The sequence below is a fragment of the Molothrus aeneus genome, chromosome 2 (assembly GCF_037042795.1).
Source record: "Molothrus aeneus isolate 106 chromosome 2, BPBGC_Maene_1.0, whole genome shotgun sequence".
Lineage (NCBI taxonomy): Eukaryota > Metazoa > Chordata > Aves > Passeriformes > Icteridae > Molothrus > Molothrus aeneus.
This window is the reverse complement of record NC_089647.1, coordinates 106,554,365-106,579,785: the sequence shown is the minus strand read 5'-3', so window position 1 is coordinate 106,579,785 and position 25,421 is coordinate 106,554,365. Positions and strand designations below refer to the sequence as shown.

Below are 25,421 nucleotides of genomic sequence, written 5' to 3'. Positions count from 1 at the left end.
AAGTGCTAACACAAAATAATAACACATCATTTTAACAGCCCTGTAATCTGCTATGGCAACACAGAAGAAAGAGATTTGTGGTTGAGTTTTGTCTGAGCATATAAAATATATTCCTGTTCTGGTTAAGACTGCTATTCTTCATCCGTTCATATATCGGTAGAAATGTCTAACTGAATGTTCTTTTGGCTTAATGCAGTGTTAGAATATTACATAGAATTTCTTGGCACATTCTGCATTTTAAGGAAGCCTAGGATTTGTTAAGTGGGAATAATCCAATTATGTTCCCTAGATGAAGGTTCTTAAACACTTGCACGTTTTCCCCCTTTTGTTCTGTTTAGTATGTTGACCGATTGGTTTTGTTTTCCTCTAGAATGACAGCTTGTGTAATTTAGAGGAAAATGATTGCAGAGACCTCAGTTAGTGAACTTTGCATGAATAATAGCACTGCACCGGGAGGAATACAGATAGTGCTGTGTTACACTGATAGAAATGTTCCTGGTGTACTTCAGTGAGACTCATGTGCATCAGGATGCTTCTATTCACCTCCCAGTCTTGGCTGTGCCAGAGACAGGGAATGCTTTTTGCTCCCAGGTCTTGGAAACACCTGCTATCCTAACTTTTGTCACCACACATGTGTTTTCTTTTTCTCTTTTCTTTTCTTTTCTTTTCTTTTCTTTTCTTTTCTTTTCTTTTCTTTTCTTTTCTTTTCTTTTCTTTTCTTTTCTTTTCTTTTCTTTTCTTTTCTTTTCTTTTCTTTTCTTTTCTTTTCTTTTCTTTTCTTTTCTTTTCTTTTTTTCTTTTCTTTTCTTTTTTCTCTCCTCTCCTCTCCTCTCCTCTCCTCTCCTCTCCTCTCCTCTCCTCTCCTCTCCTCTCCTCTCCTCTCCTCTCCTCTCCCTTTTCTCTTTTTCACTCTTCTATAGTGAATTTTCAAAGGAAAGAAACCTGGTTGACAGGAAAAAGTGTTGTGTTCTAAGTAGGTCTCAATTATTGATGAACCTGGACATGAAAAGACCACAGGCTTATCAGCTGCATGGTCTTTATATAACCATGGTGACATGGGATTTGCATAACTCTTATGCTTTGACATCTTTAAGTTTTTCATTATTTGTCCTAATTCGGTTTTGGGTACAGTCAGATTCTCTCTTTTTAAGACTTGAAACCCATGTCACCCAAAATGCTTTAACTTATCTTTAAGATCAAAGCATGAGGCAAACAAAAGTTAAAAGAAGAGGCCTCTGCTTACAGTCCAAAGAGCTAAAGCTAATATAGTTATGGCATTGTCCAATGCATATGTTGGTACTATGTCAAATTTATCTAAATATATGAATAGAATATAAATTACAAAAAATATAGGTAAATTGACATATTCGATTTCTCTTTTTCAGAACAGCTTTAATGGACTATTGAAAAAAACCCAAACCACCTGTAAAGTCAGAATGCTTATATTGTGACTCACATAAGTTTTAATAGTCCTTTTATTTTTGTCTATGTTTCCTAAACATAGTTAAAATAATGTTATTAAAGTCAATTTTGAGAATGAGAAAATGGGAGGAACATTTTAAAACCATATTTAAAGAAGGTGATACTGAAGGGAGAGCAGACCTGGTATAACACATCTTCATATAATAATTTCAAAGAAAAATAAAATAGATATTAACATTTAGAACCTTCTTCAAACCAGAAAAGAAAACTGACTATAATAATAATAATTTTAATGGGTTTCAATTTTTATTCTTTGTAGTTAATACAATATGCTCTGCTTTAAAGTTAATTCTCAGTAGCTCAGAGTAGTGATCAGCTGAAATTTTTTTTCCTATTACATTTTTTTGCTCAGCAAATCTCAAGATAAAGTGGCAAGAAATTAGCAATTGAATGGATTCCAGAAATGAAATCTGTTAGTGATTTCAGATTCAAGTGTAATGCTGCTAAGCATTATTTGGCAAGGAAACTTTATATATTGTAAGCTCTGTTTTTGCTATTTTCTTACCCAAAGAAATTGATTTTGATAATCCTGCACAGTTTTACATGAAGTTTTGAACTTTTATGTGGCACATTGACGGTCCCTTCTAGATATATTTTTCAAACTGAATTCAAAGATCAGCTGGGGCTGAGGGGAGGAGGGAAGCAATTACAGGAGTAACAGAAAGTGATACAGATATTTTTAGGAGGTGCATGAATGTGAGAAATTTGTTGGAGACATGAGGTGCATGGTGACATTTCAAAGAATGCTGATGACATTATGCCTCAGGTAGTCAAAGGCTGAGTTGATAGTGGGAACTCCAAAACTGAGCAGATGGGCAACAAGTGGCAGATGATCTCGATCAGAGACAAATGTGAGGCAAGGAATATTTCAGACAAACGGACTATCCCATACTTAAATGATGCTGAGCTTGTTACAACTCCAAAACGTGATCCTGACCTTATTGCTGAAAGTGTTTACAGGCACAGGATGGGGTGGCAGCAAAAGAAAAAGCCATAGTGCTTTGGGTTGCATCAGCAAGGGTATTACAAACCAAAAAAAAACTGTTTTGGTGATATCAAACACTGTAGTGTACTCATGTTGGTTACTGTGTGCAGAGCTCTGTGCATGTCAAAGGATACAAAGGGCACACAGAAAATATTCATAGGGGGAGGCAGATGAAATGAGCCAAGGTTTGGAGTGGCTGCACTAAGCAGGGGGGACTAAGCAGGTGGAGATCTTCAGTCTGGAGAGAAACCTCAGGAGGGTTATGACTGAGGTTTACAAAGTTGAACTGATGGGTAAAGTGTAAGTGGAACAGAATGTTATTGACCTAATTCCTCAGTACCTAGAAGGGAAGATTCCTTGTTGGAAATGTAAGAGATGGTAAAATGGATTTAAGATTTACATTATGGTTTAGGAATATCCGAGATGTGCCACAGAAGGTTATGAAGGAAAATATCACAACTCAGCCCTACACAATTCTTAACCTAGCGTCCGTGGATCCTGGGAGAGTATGAGGTGAATGGAGTAAAGGAAATGGCCTGTCTTCTGTGTTCCCCTTAACCACCATCTCCTGTCCCCAGTGCTGATGGCTCTCTGGGCTTTTCTGAAACACTTGGCTATTTTTCATGTTCTGGGTCATTGATTATATTTTGGGCAGGAGTGGGAAAATTCTCCAAAATTGCTTTGCAGTTTTCCTGAGGTTGTATGGTGAAATGGTCTACTATTTATTCATAATACTATCACTGCATTAATAAAGACCCTGTAAATTCAAAATATTTCCTGTAACCACCATGAACCCCATGGTTTCAAGCTAACTTGGAAAGATTTAAACAGGATATAATTCAAAAAGTTTCACCGTGTTAATTCAGTTTTCAAAAATAATTTGGAATAAATAATAAACTACCTGAATAATAAGAACTGTAAACCATATCAAAACCATGATATTCTCTAAATTGCTGAAACTGATCATAGGTTCACTAGATGCTGATATTAATCTCATTGATGGACTGACAGTTTTAATGAATAAGAATTATTTGGACTGCAAAAGGTCAACTTAATTAAAAACAGACAAGAAAACAAACTAAATCTCAAAACAATTTGAGGAACTCGTACTGCTCTTCAGTAAAAAGGAGTTGATTTTCAGTTTTAAAAGGTCAAATGCTGATCCCAGGCAAAGCACAGACTTAAAATTGACTTTGAATCTCCTTTCTTTGGTACTGAAGATCAAGAGGTTATGCTTGAGTTATGTTTGCGTAGGATGTTATCTTCCACTTGCCTTTATCTAAGAGTTTCAAAGCTGTAGAAGTTTGAATTCAGTGTTTAAAGTTTCTGTATCTTGCAGTCTAATCCATCCTGCTAAGAATTAGATGAGAATGTAATTTTAGCACATCTAGTCATTTTATCTTACTAAAAACTTTGAAACACACCAGGCAGTTGAATAAAGTGGAGCTTGATTGAAAGTCTGATACACTGGTAGTTAGCAAATTGGGAATTTAATTGATTTTTTTGTTAACATTTTGCTACAAAAGACATGTTTTTGGAAAAGTTGGAGTTTGTACTCTAGTACAGCATGAATCTGAAAGGGAGACTTCGGAGACCACGGGAAGTCACAAAGGCCCTTTGAATAGATGCTACTAAGCCCAGACAAAAGAGGGGAAATACAAAGTGTCTGTGTCTCCCTCTTCATACTCCAGCAATCATTTTGAATACTGAATCTTCTAAACTGCACCAACAGAAGCTTGCTCTGCCTTTTCATCCCCTGAGAGACATCAGGCCACAGCACGCTGTGTCTGCTCTGAGATGTGCCCCTGGGACATCATCTGAGTTTTGGGTGATTTAGGGATGTGGTGATTTGCCATCAGGGCCACAGTGTGCAGCAAACCCCAGGGCTGTGCCTGCAGCTTGGTGCTGCTCTTTTTGGAACACGTGACCCAGGCAGGGATAGCCAAGGGAATGTACATAGGAGGAGAAGCAGCATCTGACATAGGAGCTTGAGAAGGGGATGACTCATAAATGTGGCTCTGGAAAGACTTGTAACAGTAATGCTGGTTGGTCTTTTTCACTTTTGCGAAAACTTTCTTGTGTAATTTTTGAAAACAGATGCCCAGGAAATAGATTTCTTCAATGTTTCAGAAGTAATCAGTTTGGGGTTTTTTATTCATCACGATCTGACATTTGTTAAAATTGGATTCAGTTGAATGGAAGAGAATTTTTCCATTATTTTAGCTGCAAATACATTTACACTTTTGATGAGTTTGAACCTGCAGACTGCCTGTTCAGATCTCTACCCAAGCGAATTTGAAGTAATTATGGAAAGAATGACAGAACAAAGGCTGTTTACCAGAAGACGTCCAAGTACTTTCCTGAATACAAAAATACAACTTTCTATTCTGATTAAAAATTAATTGTTATGAAGTAAATATACTTTTTAATATTTTTAATAAATATCTTAGGTATTCTTTTTCTTCCATAACACACTAGCTGCAAGTGATTGTTTTCCTTTACTTGAAAACTCAGCATATTGAAGGCTGTGATTATCTTCTAGTTGCAGTTTAAAAACTGATTTAGGATGAAGAGATTTTATGACAGTTATGTCAATAAATATATTTTTTCTTTACAGCACATAATTAGCTACATATTGAATTTTTCTGAATTTTCTTTTTTTGACTGTCCAGATTTCTTAAAATGAATCACTAGAAAAGAATACATGGCATAAATTTGTATTGTGTTTACAAACAGGTTAATTAAATGTCTTACTGTTTAGTATTTACATCTAAATACATATTCTAAAGTTTATGTGCTATTTTAATTTCACTTATTTAAAGTTCCTTACCCTAATGAAGAATATTTATCCATTCTTTCTTTAGAGAAAGAATGAAAATGAAATTTTTTTTGGTAAATATTGTCTCTACATTTTTGTTACCATTTTGGTGGCCTCATATTCTTAGTAGCAGCTACTAAACACATTAATTCCTAATTTTAGAAACACAATAAATACAGAATTGACAACTGACTGTTAAAAAGTGAAAGGCACCAAAATATTATTGGACTTACAGATGGGAACATGAATCACAAGTGCAGATCTACTGCAGTACGGTCCTACTCCTATGATTATATATTTTATTTCTCTTGCTGACACCTCCCAAATAAATCTGACATCACTCATGTGCAGTTACAAACTCTAAACATCTGATGTGTTTCAATAACTATTTATGGGTTGCTATGGCATTGCTATCACATTGTTGACTATAGAGAAAATACTTGAGCTGCAATATATATTTCACGTGGTTTCTTGACACTGCACATGGAAATAAAAGCTTACTGATATAGGCCATGAATGTTTATATAGTAGTTAACAAATATAACTAAGGATTAATGATAGTTTGAAAAAAAAAATTCCATGTTATTTTGTAGACTAACATAAGAATTTGTTATTGATTCAATTATGGTAGGAAAACTAATCCCTAATCTATCAATTATCATGTATACAAAATGCAATTAGGAAAAATAATTAATTTACTACTTAGTATTAAAAACTGAATATTGATACATTTGCTTCCAAAAGTATAATGCATGTAAGACTCCCATAAAAAGATGTGCATTCAGAGCAGTTGATAAAGGGACCCTTTGAATTTAGAAATACAAACAGAAATCTATTTGTTACTATGAAAAATACAAAGTAATTTTCCTATGAATAGCACTTGTGTAGAAGAGAAAAAGTTGCATATGAAATTCCGTGCTTCTCTTCTATAGTTTGAGAATCTTCCATCAATCAAAATGGGTTATATTTCAGGGTTAATAAAATAAACTTTTTGTCAACAGAGAAGCAGCTTAAAAGTTTTTTTGGGAACTTAGGTTGGTTTTTAAGGGTACAGCAGTTGAATATAGCAGCTTGAAGACCTGTGCTGGAGATGGATCTGCTTGGCTCCATAGGGCCAGGTGCTGGAATTATATCTTATTCCTCAGTCACCTGCTTCACCAGCAAGTCATATCCCAACTCCTTTCTCTTGCTCTGTCCATGCCTGAGTTGACTGGTGGCTCATGTTCCTTACTCCAGCTTGTTTAGCCTTGGATTTGAAAGCCCATACTCCCTAAGTAAACAAAATGTTAATTTTTCATTGCCACAATGAATTTAAACACCTAGAAATTACATGTGTGTGTTGTTCCAAAGGTAATTATGGTGATAGAACTCAGTTTGTTCAAAAGGTGTAATCAGTCATTGAGTTAAAACTTTTAATTTGATTAACCGGTTCAGCTAACACAGAGCACTTTGTTTTAGCATCTTGCATAATATGACACTTGCCTTGCAGGGTGTTATTTATAATAGAAGTGACATTCTAGCAGGTCAAGAAGAGATGGTGAAGTAAATTATAAGGTGCACCTGCACATCCTGTTAATTGCAATGAACCTTTAAATTCCTTAACTGCATGTTGTTCCTGATTAGAATAAAGTAGATCTATGGAATTTTATTTTTTTTCTGAACTCTGAAACCCTTCTGTGTAAGCACACACACAGAATGACCCACACACACATATATTAAATATGTATATATATAAAATAGATAATAGATAACATATAGATAATATATAATAATATATTTATATATATATATATATATATATGCATAAAACGTCTCTGAAAGTATTCCTGGAAAGTCTTAGGTTAAAAAACATTCTTATCCTACTGATAAGTATTTAAATTAGTCATCAAAGTAAAAAATTCTTTCCTTCATGACTAGGAAAACTTTTAATGTTTTAAGACTTGCAGCTCAATTCATAAGGGTGATAAAACTGACAGTATACTTAAGATGAAAATGGAATCTTGCCAATTGCTATCTCTTCTAGGAGACAAGAAATCTTTTTGATTTCTCATTTAAAATACTATGCAGCTCAATAACTTTGCTCTCGGGTGTATTGAGTTGAATGCTATGCCTTTTCTGTGCCAGAATTAACGTATTTAAACTTGGATCTTTCTCAGGTTTATCCTCAGGGTACCATCACATAATATCTCCACTGAGCTATGCACTTCACAAATGAGTAGAAGTGAGAGGAAACCAGAAAAATGAAAGCTGTTGCTGAGAGCTTGGGTTCTGGAGTACCTGGTCAGGTTGAGAGACAGAGGTTTTATTATGTGGTTTATGCTATAACACTCGAACTCTGATTCTCAGATTTGCATAACTGGAGCAGGGAGGGATACTTCCTCAGAAAGATTTGAAGTTGTACTTCTGCTTTCAGGACTACAGGAAGTTAGTTTTTCTCCATTTTTATAGTTCCAGTGCTATGGATTAGATAGTTGCAGTGCTATAGATTAACATCTGATGGATTTTCAAAGAAACAAATGTTTTGATAAGTTGATTTTAGATGACCTATTTTGGCTTGAGAAGAGCACATGACCTCTCAAGTCATGAACATGAACACTTGTCAGCAAAGAACAGTGCAATAGGTGTGATGCTGTAAAGTTGGTTCTGTTTTGCATGACCTGTGCAACCAAATGGTAATTGTCCATATCGGAAAGGTCCAGAATTTCTGTCTGTATAAGAGTACTCCATAAGACTTGTAATCCAGAGTTGTAATAAATAGATATATTAGTACAATAAATATTCCTATATCTAGGAGCATCAGCATTTTTTGTTGATATCAGTAACATTTCCAGAAATCCTGGGCAAATGGCAGTTCATGAAAATATTCATGTGTGATTCCATTAGAAAATCTGAGATAAAACCAAGAAAGTAGGGCTGTTAATTCTTTTGCTCTTTTGATGTATTTGTATAAATGTGTATATGTGTGTGTGTATATGCGTATAATATATATACTTATATATATAATTTATATATAAGTGTAAATAGTTTTGGAGAATTTTATTGTTTTCACAGTAAATATAATCTCTTACTTTTCCCTCTAAAGAACAATTTGCAACCATTAGTTAATATTTGCTTAATCTGTAGACAGATACTCCAGAGTAACTTGTTTCTGAGCTTAAAAAAAAACCCAACAAAACAACAAAACAGTGTTGCGCTTATAAATCTAGCAAATATTAAGATATACTGTTTTAAGAACAAAAACAAATAAATCTGCTGATTTAAAATCCATTCTAGATCTAAACCAGGAGCTTGATCTAGAACTATATTGAGATCCTGTTCAGACCAGCACAAATTTTCCAAATATTTCAGTTTATATATAAATTACAACCAGCATTTTTGTACTCTAAGTGTAGTTATGAATACTGACTTTTATGTGTTGAAAATAAACTTTGGTAAAGGAAGCTGAGGGGAGATCTTATCACTCTCTACAAGTCCCTGAAATAAGGTTGTAGTGAGGTAAGGGCTGGTCCCTTCCCCCCAGAGACAAAGGATAGGACCACAGAGCATGACATCAAATTGGGCCAAGGGAGGTTTAGGTCAGATATTGTTACAACCCACTCCTGAAGGCAGAGGAACTGAGGTTCTTGTTATTAATAGATCCCTTTGGGCAGATTAGATTGAAACAACAACAGATTAGAGTGAAACAGATTAGAGTGAAACAACAACACTCGATGACCAATTATCTATGTACGCATGGCAAGCTTATTTTAGAACAATTTGATTGCAGTGGGAAAGAGGTTTGTAGCCATTTTGGTTATTATCTATATAAATGAAGCAATACAGAGGTGTAAAGATATCACTTAAGAAAATGTATAAGGAAAAGAAAGAAAAAGAAAGCATAAGAGTGAAGAGGAAAGAAAGAAATGCCCATCAGTGGATCAGGCAATTAGATTTGATTGTTGAAATTTTGATGCCCATTGGTCAAAGTGATGATCTCAGTCTTGAGCCATTGGGGGTGAGGGAAGCCTGCACAACATAAAGTTCAATATGTTCAGGTGGGAATGTCCAGGTACCTCCCCTGGGAAAGGGACAGTTAAACACTCTCTGCTGCAACACTGTGTGTCATGCACAGTCCTCTGGTGGAAGGCTCCAGAAATGAATCTGGGAGCAGTTTGGGTTTTTTTGATTCTTTATGGCACCTTCTAAAACAGGACAGCTGCTTGTCATACCAGTGTAGTTGGGCCAGTTATGCCCCAACAGAAGGAATGAATATCTTCAGGCCTTTGTGTGAGTGTGAATGTCCTGATACTACATGAACAAGTTGTGTATCAGAGGAAATTGGCATAATAAAAATATCCCACCTTGCAGGATCTGCTCTTTAATTTTGATAAGTATTTAATATTTCATCTTTCCATACAGGTAATTCTCAGTGTGTGAATAATTTTGGTGGTTGAATTACAAGTATTTTTATACAAATCATAATTTTTCTCCTTTAGAAGGGCCCACTCAAAATGTTAATCCCAAGCGTTCACATTCTACCAATGCTCTTCCCTGCTGCTCTTGAAATTTTTTTTGCCTGCATCTCTTGATAACTTCAGAAGCTTTTGCACAAAAGTTCACATCTCAGTATATTTATAGAGTCATAGTGAAAATGAGCAGATGAGTTGGAGATGAAGAGTAGATATCTAAAGTTAGGTGTTGTGAGTCCCATCTTATTCCTACTTATCAACTGTGAACCTTACCTACTTTTTGTGAATCTTAACACCAAAGCGCATGGCACACTTACTGAAATATCTTGTTTAATATGTCCAAATGGGTCTGTGTCAGGTTTAACAGGTTCAGTTTGGTAACACTCCATGCTAGAATTTTTAGTTGTTGAGTTGTTGACACTGGGCTTCCCTGCCTGTACTTCAAACAAAATTTTAGTCTGAATACTTAGCTCCTTTCTTTCTGGTGTGGTTGTTTGCTACCTGCCATATGTAATTTGGAAGGTGAATTTAGTGGTGTTGCAAATTATGCCTTGATCTTTTCTTTTAAAATACATTTAATGCCATGTTAAAAGAGCATTGGTGTTTGTCTGTATTTTTGATATGAAGAAATTTGTGGCCCGCTTATAAAAATAATTAGTATAAATTCGAAGAATTAGTTATCTGTCATCCTTCAGTATGGATAAGCACTTCAATATAAAAATAAATTTATAAAAACATTAATTTCACATTTTTATTGCAGGATAGAAGAAGAAAAGAATATTTTATCAGAATTTCAAGAGGATTTGAACAAGTTGATTTTATGGTTAGAGGAAACAGAGAACATTATTTGTACTCCCCTTGAAGGAGGGAATGAAGACCAGTTGAGAGACTGCCTGAGCAAAGTAAAGGTATTGTAAGCTCTATTCCTAATATTTTCTTACTTTATCAATTCTACACTGAAGGAAATTAAGAGCTATTTTCCAAAATGGTTTCTGACATCAAACACAGCATCCATATAACTTTTTAGACAAATCAAAGCTGGTACTTTCAAAACCCAGGTACAAATATATATTGATCATACTAACACCAGAAGACTAATGGAAAATCTACTGAAAGAAAAATATCCCAAAACTAGGAAATTAATTGTTATCTTTTTCATCCTCATTTCTTAACTCAGAATATGACTGGTTTATATGTATAGCATTTCTCTATTGGTGTCTTGTTAACATTTTATAGCTTCTCACTTATTAAATGGTATTCAGTATTTCACAAGAGGATCCAGAACTGCAGGCATAATTATAAATGTCAACTCATTAAAATATCACTGCAACATTTTCTAGACTAAACATCTAGGTGACTTATTTTTTAGAATACTTAAAGAACCCCCATCAGAATATTAAATATTTTTTTTTAATGGCTGGAATATTTTCACAGATATGTTAGAGTTTGATAATGCTGATAAAAATATTCAACAGAAGTTTTTCTGTTTAGTCTTTTGAAATGTGTTCAGTAGAATAACTATTTTTAATTAATTATACAATAATAAATTAAACTGTAATTGGAAAATGCATATTACTTATAGAATATATGCCTAAAGGTTTTTCTATCCTCCCTTGAGGTTAAGGACCTAGTTATCCTTTTTGTAAATCCAAGTTTAACAAATTCAACTAGTGATGAATAGAGCATTAAAGAATCTGAAGAAAACTTTTCAGTTTGTTCTATCCTTCTCACAACAAAGTTAACAAAAACCAATCTAAAGGATTATTTAGTAAAAATCTACCTTCAAGTTTCTTTTTAAGTAAATATAGGATAAATACAGTTTCATGAAATGGAGACTCGACCATGTGGTGAGTTTGTCCTTCTGTTTAGTAGAAGATGCCATTGAGTTGGTAAGAGAATTTGTAAGTCTCTGTTGTTGAGGATATCAGATTCAAGGCAAATAAATTCTTTTAAAGGGTGTTAGATGCATCTTACAGTTGCAGAAATTATTAAGGCTTTAAAAACTAAATAGATTGTTCAGAACCAGGAAGGGTCCACTCTTCACATACACAAATATGTTTCCTATATAATGTTCCTAAGGGATATATAGTACAAATATAAGGTGTTAGCATCTCTTATTTGTATCTTGTTTTTACAGTCCACCTTCTTTTGGTGCTGCACAAAAGGCAATACATCCTAATGGAGGCAATAATAATGCATTACTTTGCAGCATGGCTCATTTCATACCTATCTGCCTTTGTTAATAATCAAGAACAAACAAGGAAAAACCCCAGAACAATAAAACCCTTGAAGTGTGATTAACCTTACTTGATAAATTAAGTTACTTCGACAATATAAGTTTTCAGTAATGACATATGTGTTTGAGAACTGGTACATTTTGATCATTTTGATGCTGCCTTGCTTTTCCTTTTGGCTTTCTTTTTTTTTTTTATTATTTTCTCTTTTTTAGTGAACATACATGAACATTCTTAATTAAGACATTAAACTGGAGTGGACAGCTTTTCACCACATGCCATCTGGGTGGTTGTTCACAGCCTGGAACATACTAAAACATTTCTCCAAAGTGCTTGCTCCATACCATATTAAAGGATTATTAAAATTGATATACATGAAGTATTGAGTATCCAGGTCTGGAATTTATAATGTAATAGTGATTAATATCCTGAGAAACCCTGTATTATGTCACATAGAACTCTCTTTAGACTTGATTGACTAATACAGTGTCTTTTGGGTTGTTTTTTTTTTTTTTCAGCCTTCTACATTCAGAAAGCAACAGTTATTTTGTCTTGAATTGAGTTTATTCCTTTGGCTGATACACAAATCAATAAGGGTCAAGAAAAGAGAGCTGAAAATCCTACCACAGCTCATCTTAACTGCTGTATTTGTCTGTTCCAGTTAAGAGTTGGAGAGCTGCCGCCCCACAAGGGAATACTGAAACGATTAAATGAAACTGGAGGAATAGCACTTGGAAGTGCATCACTGAACCCAGACAAAAAACATAAGCTTGAGAGCACACTCAAGGAGGCTAACCATCGTTTGTTAAAGGTTAGACATATTACTGATATAACTGTGATATAAAATTTTAATCTGCAGCGAATATTTGCATTATATATTTTCTGGTACGTATAATTTTTCACTGTATGAAGAGATGTTTGTGTGCATAATGAACCTGAGGAAGAAAAATGGATACAATACACTGCTGTGAGAAACAGTGATAGCAAACCAAGACCATTAGTGACTAGAGTGATGATGTTGCACTCAAACATAGTCACTAAATTACAGTTCTTCTACTTAAAGGTGGAATGCATAGCATCATTTTTGTAGCCTGCTGCTTTTGGTGAAACAGCAAATATTCCAGGCTTTGTGACTCAGGTGTGTGAGAGGCAAATGTTTGATTTTCTTTATGGAAACGCTTCCCAAATCTCTTCTGTTCCCAATCCCAAGGTGAACACTGCAACCACTGTTTCACCTTCCACCACATTTCTCCCAGCCTTAAACATTCACTTCAGTTTTTTGTGTAACAAAGTAACAAATATTTTGCTTTCTGGGATCTCCATAACGATAGAAAGAAGTAAGGGAGGACTTTGTTCTGTTTTATTGTGGAAATAGCATATTTTTGTGGTGAAAAATGGTGAAAATGAGTAGAAAATCTGGTAAAGAGAGGTAGATAATTTGAGTGTTGTCATGGTAGAAATGATAGAAAGCATTTTCCAGAGAACTACTGCCCAAGGTATGGATTACCCTGCTTGGAAACAATCAAGGTAGAATCAGTGGAAGGATTTCTGTTGAGACTGACTGCGAAGTCTGTCAAGGGCATTAATCTGTGGTATCTGTTTGTTAAAGTTACCAGGATGCTGGGGCAAAAAGGAATAATTCATTGTGTTTTGTTCTATGATGGGGGAAAAGTGAGAAAATAATCTTCTGAGTACCTTACTGAAAAGAGTTTCTATTCAAGAATACATCCCGGGTATTCTGTTACCATTTCCATGAATACAGTTGAATTTCAAGCACAGATCTGAGAAATAAAAAGGAACTTGATGTGGTACTCCTACTAGTTTCTTCCTAACAGGAGCAGTCTGGCAACGTTCAGAATATTAGCTAATGACTCAGGCAAAAGTGGATAATAAATATTGATCACATCCACAATCTCCAGATTGGACACATAAATCATTATTTCAATGGTTGGACAGAAGTGTCTTTTTCTCTATAAATGGGCTTCTGAAATCAATTTGTATAGAAGAATTCAGAACACTTCAAGATCAAAACAATGTTATCAGCTGGCTGAAGGAAGCACATACATAGCTGAATTCAGGGACCATGTTAATACCTAAGCTGTGATTCTAAAAAGACAGCATTAGTCTTCAGGAGAAACTAATTAACTTTTAGTCACATCACATATATATATATTAAGAAAATCTGCAATTTGTCACTGAATGTAGCATTTTACTGATTAGTCATTTACCTAAAAACTTGGAATTTTCGTTTTCTGCTGGCTGATGCAAAATGTTTCTGGTCTCCCGTCACAGTCAGAGCAACCATGAATGTTGTTGAAAGCCCTTAGGTTTGGGTGGAATATGTGAGACAAAAACTACTCTTTAGCGAATCATTACAATTTACTGAATTTTTATAATTTTATGTCTCCTAGATATAATGTGTCTGGCAAGATAAATATTTTTGGAATTTCTTACTTGAAAAATTTCATTTACTACTAAAAGAGCATAAACAAAGGAAAGAAATCTTCCATTGGAGATTACTTACCACATAACGTATAAAACTGAGTTCTCATTGTCCCTTGGTCTCTAAATGTAAAGAATATGCAAAATGCAGTGGTTTGGTTTTCTTGTGGGTTTTTTGTCCATTTTTTTTAAAGAACAGAAATTGAATTTGAAAATTACAATACCAATCGAATTTAAAAATTACGGTACCACATCCATACATCTTCTCTGAAGGTGCTCTCTTTCTCAGGTTTTCTGTTTTCTCTGTGATCTTGGCGGATGTAGAAAACAAAGAAAAACAAAACAAAACATTAGACACTTATTTTGGGGTTCAGTAATATTCTCCTAAGGATCCTGAAGGGAAAAATAATTACTTTTTCATTTTCATATTTTTTGCTGTTACTCATGATTTGTTTAGGAAACCTCAATTATTTGTTTCACTTTCTGCCCTGAAAATCTAGGATCTGAATTAAAACTAGAAGTCATGGAAAGAAACTCTGCGAGCCTGACAGTGGAACTTAATGTTCTATTTGTTCTGCTGTAGATATGGATATGCAAGTGCTGGAAAAACCCCACAGATATTTACTCTGAGCCAAAGCTCACAGGATGGGCACTTTTATATCAGGCAAACTTCTTAGGTCACCTGAGGAGGATTCTGTAGTCAGTGGTTTTGATGAGGATATATATTTTTTGTGTTCCTCAAAGCACAGTAGACAAACATCATCACACAGAGATTTCTCTGGGGCTTTTCTGTCTCTCCACCCACTCTTAAGAGTATATCCTATACTTTAATCCTTTGTTTCAAATTGTAAGTTTTGTTTTCTGGCATCTCTGCTAGAAATGAACATGTAACAATCTACTGTTTATTTTGCAGGATGATACTTTTTTCAAGATATGAAACATACATGACAGATAAATAATGTTAGATAGGTCCTTATAAGGTGTACACTAGAGTAATTCTGCTTACTTCAGAGAAGCTGGGAAAATTTACACTAGGTGAGGATGTGGCCAAATATCTCCTAAAGTTATCACAAATTTTTGTTTTGCCTTGATCTGCCAAGAAGGGGAATAGGGGACAACACCTGTGAGTCTTAACCTTCAAGGTGACGTATTTGAAATAAGTCATGTTCAAACCTTCTTTACAGTCAGAGAAACTGTTGCCCTACAGCAATAGAAATAACCTAGAAAAGAAATTTAGTATGAAGGGAATTGCAGTCACATAAAAGTATCTTTTTAGCTTTTACTTCAGAATTTTCTTTGCTTTGGGTGTTTATATCACGTGCTGATGACCTTGACAGTAGATATGCAGAGAGTTTTTCTTCCTTTGGATAATAATGATTTTAATGCCACGTTTCTTTACAGAACTTTATTAAATAGTGATTCTAATAGGCTGTTACCTAATACAGTGTAGTTTAGGCAGAGAATGAAGATTAAAGCCCACATTTGAAAGGCATGACTTTTAAATTCTATCCTGGTTTTACTTATTGTACCCTCTCCAAAGCCAGTATTTCTTGTAAAAATGAAAATAGCACTATCTTTGTGAAGTCTTAATATTATGAAGAATGAAGTGGTTTATGACCATTTTTATGCTTTCACATCAAGAATTTTTCATTTATTTTCAAAGCTTAAAGTATCTTCTGCTGTGATAGCCAAGTAAGGTAACCACCTAGTGCTTCAAAGCACACAAAAGGGTACTTGGCACTGGAGTTTGTGATGAATTCAGTTCTTGTCATATACCACCTGCCATGGCATGTAACAGATCTGTAATGGGTTTCTTACCTTTTACTGTGCAGTAAATGGATTGATAGATTAGGTCTGAGACCAGTGAACCATGGAATCAGAGGTTTGCTGGAAGGAGTTTATTACTCTTTAATATTATTCTTGGTCTGTTGTCAGCCAAGAGCAATGAGCTAAATTATCTGAAAGTAAGCTGGATGCCAAAATCAGCATTCTCCTCATTTATCCACCTTAGTCTTCACAACATCTACTGTATGTATTATGAAGGTTATTATAAGTGCCTGATGGAGACATTTTGTTTTGCTGCCTTTTAATTTGTCTACTAGTATTAGTTCTAATTACTAGACACTGAAGAGACTATTTCACTGTTTATTGCCACAGCAAATCAATTTGTTGTGCTATGTGGACAAGATAAAAATTAGAGTGGAGTGACATGGTATAATTTGTGAACATTTTCTGTACCACCAGAACAGGCGTAGGTTGTCTTAGCTTGGTTGATCAAGTGTAGAGAAAAACAGATGGGCCCAAAAGTGCAGAAACACAAAGTCGTAACAAGGTTATAGTTCATGTGTTATAACTTGCCTTGAGTAGAAATTATTCATAGATTACCTGCAATGACATAAAATTTCCAGCGTGTCAATGCAACTTAATTCAAACTCACAGCTGGAACTACTGCAATTGCTACTGTTGATATTTGTGGTATGGAGGGGAAAATTTGTTGAAAAATGAATGCAGTTTGATTTCAGTTCTTTCAATTTGAAATAAGAATAGTATAACTGCCATTTTAGGGATCAGAAAGTTGACATTTTCCTGAATTTACTTTCATTTAATGAGTGACCTGATTCCATTAAATATAATAAAGTCTTTTGTTATGCTGAATTTCCTCTGACAGCTTGTCATAGATGGCTAATTAAGTGTAGTCCACATTCATGTTATCATCAGCCATTTTCAAAAGCAGCCTCATGTGTAGCAAAAAGAAATTTGATGTAAATGTTCTTTGGACAAACATGGGAGTATCACAAGCCCTATAGAAACAAGTATATACATGCTTAATTCTTTAAGTTTTTTTAATTTGCATATTGCTAGCAGCCAGTATTAACTAAAATTTTAAAAGCTAAGCAAAGAAAAATATGAAATACAGTCAAGTCATGCAGGGGTAAAAAGTCTGTATTAGCCATTGAAGCCATAAAAGCATGATTGAATACATGTATGTGTGTATATACACAATATATATCAAATTTTCTTGCCAACCATCTTAAAATTCCTTATTATTCTTGTTTGCCATACAAATCCATAATATATTAATAATATATTTAAGAAGTTATGCCAAGTCTTTGAATGTAAGAAGTACTAATTTTCAATACATATGTGCTGACACATGAGTTACATTGAGTTAATATTGATGCCAAATTACTAGATATCAAATAAGTAACTTCAGGCAATCATTACACATTTTTTTACAACAAAGTTCTGTGTATCAGAGAGAGATTTCACTTGTAATGAGCAATGCTCAGATACTACTGCACACCAATCAATTGCAACGACTTGGGCTTTCTAAAACTTCAGTTCCAAGACAGACACTGCCTTTGTGTGTCAAGTTTTTCATCCATCTCTATTAAGAAGGATCATAGAGGCTTAAAATCAATGTTTTACTCTTTGCTGTTTACAAGATAAAGATTATACTTTAATTAAATAGACCTGTCTGTATAGTAACATGCCTATGTAATTAAAATTCCCACGAATGCAATAGTCTATTTAAAATAAAGTTAAAATTTTCCTCAGCCCTGGAGGAATGGGATGCTGGAAAGCAGCACTGTGGGAATGGACCTGGAGTTCCTGGTTGATGGAAAGTTGGATGTGAGCCAGCAGTGCCCTGGCAGCCAGGAGAGCCAAGTGTGTCCTGGGGGCATCAGGGACAGCATTGTCAGCCAGGCAAGGAGGGGATTGTCCTGCTCTGCACTGCACCTTGAGTGCTCGGGGCAGTTTTGGGTGCCACAAAACAAAAAAGACATTAACTGTTAGAGAGTGTCCAAAGGAGAGCAACAAAGATGGGGAAGGGCCTGTGAGGAGCAGCTGAGGGCCCTTGTTCTGTTCAGCCTGGAGGAGACTGAGGGGAGACCTCACTGCAGTTTCAACTTCCTCATGAATCCTGATGGTGTCCTGTTGATCGTTTTCTTCTGGTCTTCTCAGGGGTGAGGGTCCCACAAAACATAGAGTTCAATGGATTAATATATGTTCAGGCCAGGTGGGAATGCTCCTCAGGTACCTCCCCCAGGGGAGAAGTTTGACACAACGTCTTGCAACAGACTCTGGGTCTGTTGCATCACTTTACCTTGCCTGCAGTCCTCTGGTGTAAGGCCTTAGAAATTAATATGGGGGACACTTTGTGGGTCTTTGATGGTTTATGACACCTTCTCAGCTGTCTCTCACATGGACGTCCCATGTATGTGGCCTTCTTGGAGTCCATCTTCTCTTACAACTGAACCAGTTTTTGTGAGAGAAGGTGGAGTCTTGTCACGCACCCAAAAACTCTTGTTTTCCTACCCCAAACCGATCCAGAGCTGGTTCTCAGCACAGCTTCTCTGAGTTTGGCTTTCTCTGTGGATATATTCTTCTGCCCCCAGCCTTGCTTACTTCTCCCTAGACCTGAGATAACTGGACAATAGCATCACCTTTATCTTACCTCAATCTCCCATCAGGTGGCTTAGCTCACAGTCCAGTTCCCATCAGGAAGCACATTCACATGGAGAGTGGGTTTTGGTGGTCACAGTTTTTTATACAATTTTGTCATAATGGGCAAAATCCTAAATTTAAGTCTTTAACCACTGCAGTCCCTCCCAGAACTGTGTGTAGCCTGAGGCATGGATATAGTACTTTCTGCTGTAAACCAAGCAAAGGACCTTTAGGGCATATTAAATTTATTTTAAAATAATTTTCCTGTCAGAATATCCTTCATTAAGAATTACTGAAAGAGCTAGACTCTAAAGCCTTTGTGGCTGCTTTTGGATTTCAGGAACTGAGTAAGAAAAAAAGATAAAGAAAAGATATTCCTGGACTAGATTATTTAGCAGAGATTTAAGGTGGAGGGACTTGTGCTCAAAAATGTCCTTGACAAAGGAGAATTGCTGAGAGTGGAGAGCAGAATGAATGACAATTAGTTACAAGTATTACTTATAAAAATAAAGATATTCAGAAGACTGTGATATATGTGATCATATTACCATAGAAGAAAAACAAAGCAAGTCTTTGGAGTGGGGGAATATGTATGGCTGCTTCTTAAAAATCTAGACAGCCAGATTAAGCAGAAAATTGTTTGGGGCATTGTTTTTTTGGACTGCTTTAGTTTTCTGCATTCATGGGGAAAAAAAAAAGTTTTTTTAATAAAAATGAAAGTTGAGAATATTACAAATATTCCATTGAGAAGTTTTTGAAAAAACAAGACCAAATAAACACCTGCCAAGGTCAGGTCCTGGGAGCCTTGCAAGGCAACATGAAATGGTAGATAAAAAGCAAATAAAACTCTTCTATATTTAGCAAATAAAATCTTCTATACATATTTTTAGTAGCCTGCTTTAATCTTCCCCTAATAATAAAATCTTTACTCCAACTTTGTCAGAGACACTATGGCTGATAAATATTCATAAGTTTAAAGGAATTATATGGATTTTGTTTTAAAGTCAATATTGAGTTTGCTAATGCTAATGGCTCAGTTAATTAACTAAATGGCATCCTAAACTGAACTTATATGAAACTCTTTTGCACACTGATTGTTTTTCATGAAGAAATAATGCATATAAATTAACTTTTCCTTCTTCCATTTTAAATCATTCTTTAGTACATGCTCTAGGGATGGTGATTTTTAGCAGAACAAACTTTTTGAACAGTGGCTGTAAGAATTTCTGTTTCATGTAATCATCTTACAAGTGCTATGGAAGTGTCAGTTATGATTTATCAATAAATCTGAATTGAAGTTTGCATTTAATAGTTGTTATGACTTCAGTTATTTCTCTATTATCCAGGTGCTCCCTTGGATGATATCAAACCTGCTTTCCATCCAGTTATGCTCTGGGCTGATTGCAGTGTAGTCAGTCACTGTCATTTCTTTTCCTAATATTTGCATTTTTTTCAGAAATGGAATGGTTAAGAGGAAGCTGCTGCTGGATTTGCATTTAGTAAGCAAAGAAATTCGTGCAGAAAGCTTCCTCAGTTCTTCATACAGAATACTTCATTTTTCTATATGCAAGCAATTCTGATTTTTTTTAAATCTGACACTATCAGTTATCCTATATTTGAAGCCTATTTTCATGAAGTGCTTTGTATATCTAAGTGACCCTCCCAAGAGGGCCATAAAAAATAACATTTTTGAAAGTCTTCACAGATATCCCACCACATACTTTTGCTCCTGTTTATTGTAGCCTATCTTGTTATCCATATCAGGATAGCTAAATTTTAATCCACTCTCAGATTCCTCAAAAGAAGATCTGTTTATAAGTGCTGTCCTCTTTGAGGTTGGTGAGGCAGATAGCAAGAAAAAGGGGTACTTTAGTATTGGAGGAAGAAACTGACATATTTTCACTGCTGTTAAAATGATGGGATTTGGGATTTTTTTGCTCTCCACTTACCACTAAGAAAATTCTTCATATTCTTTCTTGAAAAATTACATGCTGGGGATATGCATGTCCTCATCTGCATTCTCAAATATCTGAGTAATAACTGCATTATTTTTCTCTTTAGTCATTTCAGGTAAACAGGGAAAGAGGTTCATTCATGAGAGAGAAGTGATGTTTAAAATCAGGCATCTGTCACTCAAAATATAATATGTACAAGTCATTTCAGTGGCTTTACTTACTTTTATTTATAATGATGCCTAACTAGTAATATAAGTCATCAAGTTAATTAATTTGCAATAGCATTTCTGACTTCTGCAAAACTATTCCCCAATATTTGATATTCCTTACTTACTGTCTCTACATAATTAGTTTCAACTTTTTCATTTTGAGATTGTTTTTGAGTTAAAAGATTGAGCTGTAACTCTACAGACATTTTTTTAATTGATACTGCATTAATTGAATCTGCTTTCTGGATATTCATAAGAATTAAACACAATAGGCAAGCAGAATATGATTTTATGTCAGGTGACATACTTTATAAAAATTATTCCTCCCTTTATACCTGTTATCATAAGAACTGATATTCCTTTCTGTCTGCAGAGCTCTAATTCTTCCCATAGTTCATGCACACAACTGTATGCAGACAGAAAAAATAACAATATAAAGCTCAAGTGAGAAATAACAGTGGAAAATTGGAACAAGGGAAATGATCAAGGTGATCTAAACTGCCAATATGAGCTTAGGTAAGGTTTTGCACCAAAGTAATCAGATTGGGGTAGGGATAGAATCAGCATAGTACTGTGTTGTTTAGGCTACTTGTGGGATAAAATCACGGGAGAGATCAGATTCAGATGGAACAGAAGCAAGCAATGCAAGTAATTTTAAAATTCATAAGGAGAAGAGATTAAAATACTTCAATGAAGACCTAGGTTTTGAAAGTATGCAATTATTCAAATTTCAGATATCCTCGTGTTTTAAGAGATTTTTTTGTGCTGGCAGTTTTTTGTGATTTTTTTTTTGTGTGTGTTCTGATTAAAAGAGTAAAATTTAGAATAAGTAAAATTTAATATGTGGAAAATGGTCTGATATTTTCAGGTTAGAATAAAGTTGAATATTGTGAAGACCAGTGTCAGTTGGTAAAATTAGGCTCTTCTGCTGTTTCGCCTTTTAGAGCTTAAATCTTTTCCATTATTCTGTCACTAAGCTTCCAATTAATCTTACTTAATTAGCACTTGAACTAAAGTATGAAATTTTAGATGTATCACATGCTTTGAGATTAATGTTTTGACATGTAACATTGAAATTATATTGTCCTTTGATGTTGAACTCAGATTTGTTTTCTTTGAAAGTATAATCCATACTTTTGGTGTTTCCACTTGCAAGTTTATTTCACATCTTTGGTTGCAAACCATGGGGTATTGTCAATGTTCATCTGTTGTGAAATAAGGCAAAGTTGAAAATGTTTTATTTGTACTGAAAGGGATAACCCAGATTTTTAGAAAGATGTTCCAACTGAAGTTACTTTTATTCAATTCATTTTTTTATTTGCACCCTGTCTTCCTTGCCAGTCTGTAGCACTGCTTCATTGGTCCTGTGTCAGTCCTAGGCAGACCCTGGGGAAAGCATTTAATGTGTGCCCTCTTTTCACTCTGCTGCCAGTTTTGCCTTATGGCCACTGTTCCTATTGGTTGTCACTCTCAGAAAAGAACTTCAGCCATCATCTGATAAAACTTAGCATTCTTTCTTAAACAGGAGGGAAAGACATAAGATACCAAAGGGAATGAAAGTAAATAAACACTGGAACGTTACCCCAAGACAACAAGTGAATAAAAGGAGGATGGGGCCCAAAGCAAAAACATAAAAGAGAGTATTGAAGTGGGACACTAGCTGCTGCTCATTCCTCCCTGGAGACATCCAAGAACTTCTACCAGCTCATTCAGAAAGCCCAGAAACAACAGCTGTGGGACTGTTGTAGCTCCCACCAGCATTGGAATCCCTCCAGGGGTGCATCTCCTGGAGTTGTGAAGAGCAGGCTGAAAGGACTGTGAGTAAAACAGTAGGGAAGATTCTGGAGGGCCCCATCTCCACATGTACTCCTCTGCCACACAAAGGGCATAAATCTGAACAGCCAGCCATCATGTCCATGTCCATTACTCCGTGGAGGTTTTCCAATTTATGCTTCTGGTGAGCTGCAGAATTAGCTCAGGAAACAAGCTGTCCCCCAGGAGACAGTCTGCAACAGTACCTTGGCTTGATAGGCAGACTTGTAATTACCTTAAACTCATCAGGCTCTAATTTGATTAGCCAGCTTGACGCTTTATGCCAGAGCTTACAAAAAACCCCAAAAAAACCACAATGAGCTGGCAAATGAAATCCCTGATAACCAGAATATAAGGCTCTGATTCCCACACAATGACATGTGACACATTACTTGGGTTTTACAAAGAATTGCCTTGTTAGACGCTTACCTGTAGCCCTAACCTGAGTTGGTGAAAGTTTTTTATTTATTTGCTGTTGTTCTTTTTATCTCTGTGTTAAAATTAGATAACACTATCGTATATAATTAACTGATTCAATAGATTTCTTTTTTTTATATTAAAAATATTATAATCTTATATTTGTGCTATAATTTTAGAACAGGCGACAGTTTGTAAGAAGAGGCTGCATTTATTTAAATTACAGTTTACTTCTCGTCATAGGTGGGATAAATAAATATTTTGAAAGCAGTGGCTGAAGTACAGCCTGTCACCAAATCTTAATCATTCATCTTCTGCTGCTCAGGATGGGCTATGCCTTAGTATATAAAATTGGTTGATTCCCCCTTCCTCTCCTCAAAACCTCTACAAATTTTTCTCTCTCCTGTATTACATCCAAAATACTTGAATAATGTTGATTGGAAGCAGATTAATTTAAATTTCAGATCTTCAGAAGTCAGCTTGGATTTTTATCTGCCCATTACTACCTATTTGCTTTCAGTTGTATTTCTGTGGAACTTATTTACATTAATATTAAAGCTAGTAAACATTAGAGATTAACATTCAAAAGTTGTAAGAAAGATGAAACCTATTTTGTATGAAATTAGGCCAAGGTCTGCATAAATTTTGAGTTAACACATAAGGGAAATGAATGCATTTTTAATTGTTTTCTTTCTTTTCTGGGGCCATTCTGGAAAAACAGATTTTTAAATTATATTTTATATATATATATTTATATATTTTAAATTATTAGGAAAATAGTAAAAGTAATTTGCTTCATGGCTCAGTCTTTATTAAATAGGATGTTAAGAGGTGTTTATAAAGAACATTGGAGTCAATGCAATGTATGGCAAACCAGCTTCTTGAATTACAAATACCCCTTGCATACAGTCTAAAAAATCACATGCAGGGATTAGGTACAGGGATTATTTTAGTAAATAAATCTACAAATCAATATTCTCACACAAAATTTTTAAAGAGCCATACATGTCATGAGACAGTTGAGCTCCTTGCACACACATTGTCCCAGCAGGTGTTGGCTTGGTTTTAGTATCACTCATTGCTTACATGACTCTGAGTTTGGATTTATTGTCTTCTGAAAAATTTCAGGGATTAGAAGTACAGGGCACTTCTGTAGCCAGGCAATATGATAGTGGTGCTACCATTAAAGCTGCCTAACTTTACAGGGAATGTATTTATTCATATACATTCAGGGAATGTATATATTCACAGAAATCTCATGTTTTGCCACTTTTAAGAGGGTCACTTTGGTAAAAAATATGTTTTAAAAAATGAACATTAGGAAACCTTACTTTTCATGATATGGAAAACTAACCACATTTCTTGGCTGATTTTACTGATGAACCTCTATAGTTCTGTATCTGCCCATGCCCTATATTTGCCTCTTTGTTGTCTTTTGGTGTTTTTTTGGAAAGTACAGATGGTTTCTCCCCTAGGGTATGTTTGCAATGTTGCCCATGGTGTAGAGTTGTGGCACCTCACCTCTCTAGCTCCAAAAAACAGTCTGAGAAGGACAGCATGGAGCTTTGTGTTGGCTTATTTATTGCCAGCCTGTTCCTACATTTACTCCAAGTGCTTCAGAGATGGATTTGAACTCTGCCATTCACTGATTCTAATTTCTAATATTGCTGGCATAGAAGAATGTGCTTAGTTTAAAATCTGACTGCTTTGAATGCAAATCAGAGAACCAAGTTGCCTGATCTGAATTGAGGATATATTTCTTCATTATTTTTCTTTACTGTGTGCATCTGCTTATGCATCTATGGATTCAGTTGGCAACTCTAGACACCTTATAAAAAAACATAATAAATATCTACATTTAAGATGTCAAGAAAGGTTAGCTATAATTCAAGTGATCAATTTCATGTTTTCAATTTTTTTTCCTGATTAAAATTTGAGCTTTAAAACAATTACTATACTGAAACAACTTTTTTTTACTAAAAATACTGAAAAGCCTGATGGTAAAGTTTGGTTTTTTAAACATTTTATTTTCAGTTTTTGTATGTGTATTGTGGTTTTTTGCTGGGTTTTTTAGGACAGATTGTATTTCAACTGAATTTCAAGATACCTGCCATAATAATTTGATTGTTAGGTATACCCTCTCTTTCTCTACTTCAAGTATATAAAATTA

General features: G+C 35.0%; 1 protein-coding gene across 1 annotated transcript in view; it reads left to right on the top strand.

The window, feature by feature from the left end:
- The window catches only part of DMD (dystrophin), a 1,043,102-nt gene that overhangs the window by 651,297 nt on the left and 366,384 nt on the right, over positions 1-25,421 (top strand). Inside the window, exons 45-46 of the mRNA XM_066545460.1 lie at positions 10,494-10,641; positions 12,629-12,778. Coding sequence (XP_066401557.1) covers positions 10,494-10,641; positions 12,629-12,778 — 298 coding nt within the window. The remainder of the gene's footprint in view (positions 1-10,493; positions 10,642-12,628; positions 12,779-25,421) is intronic.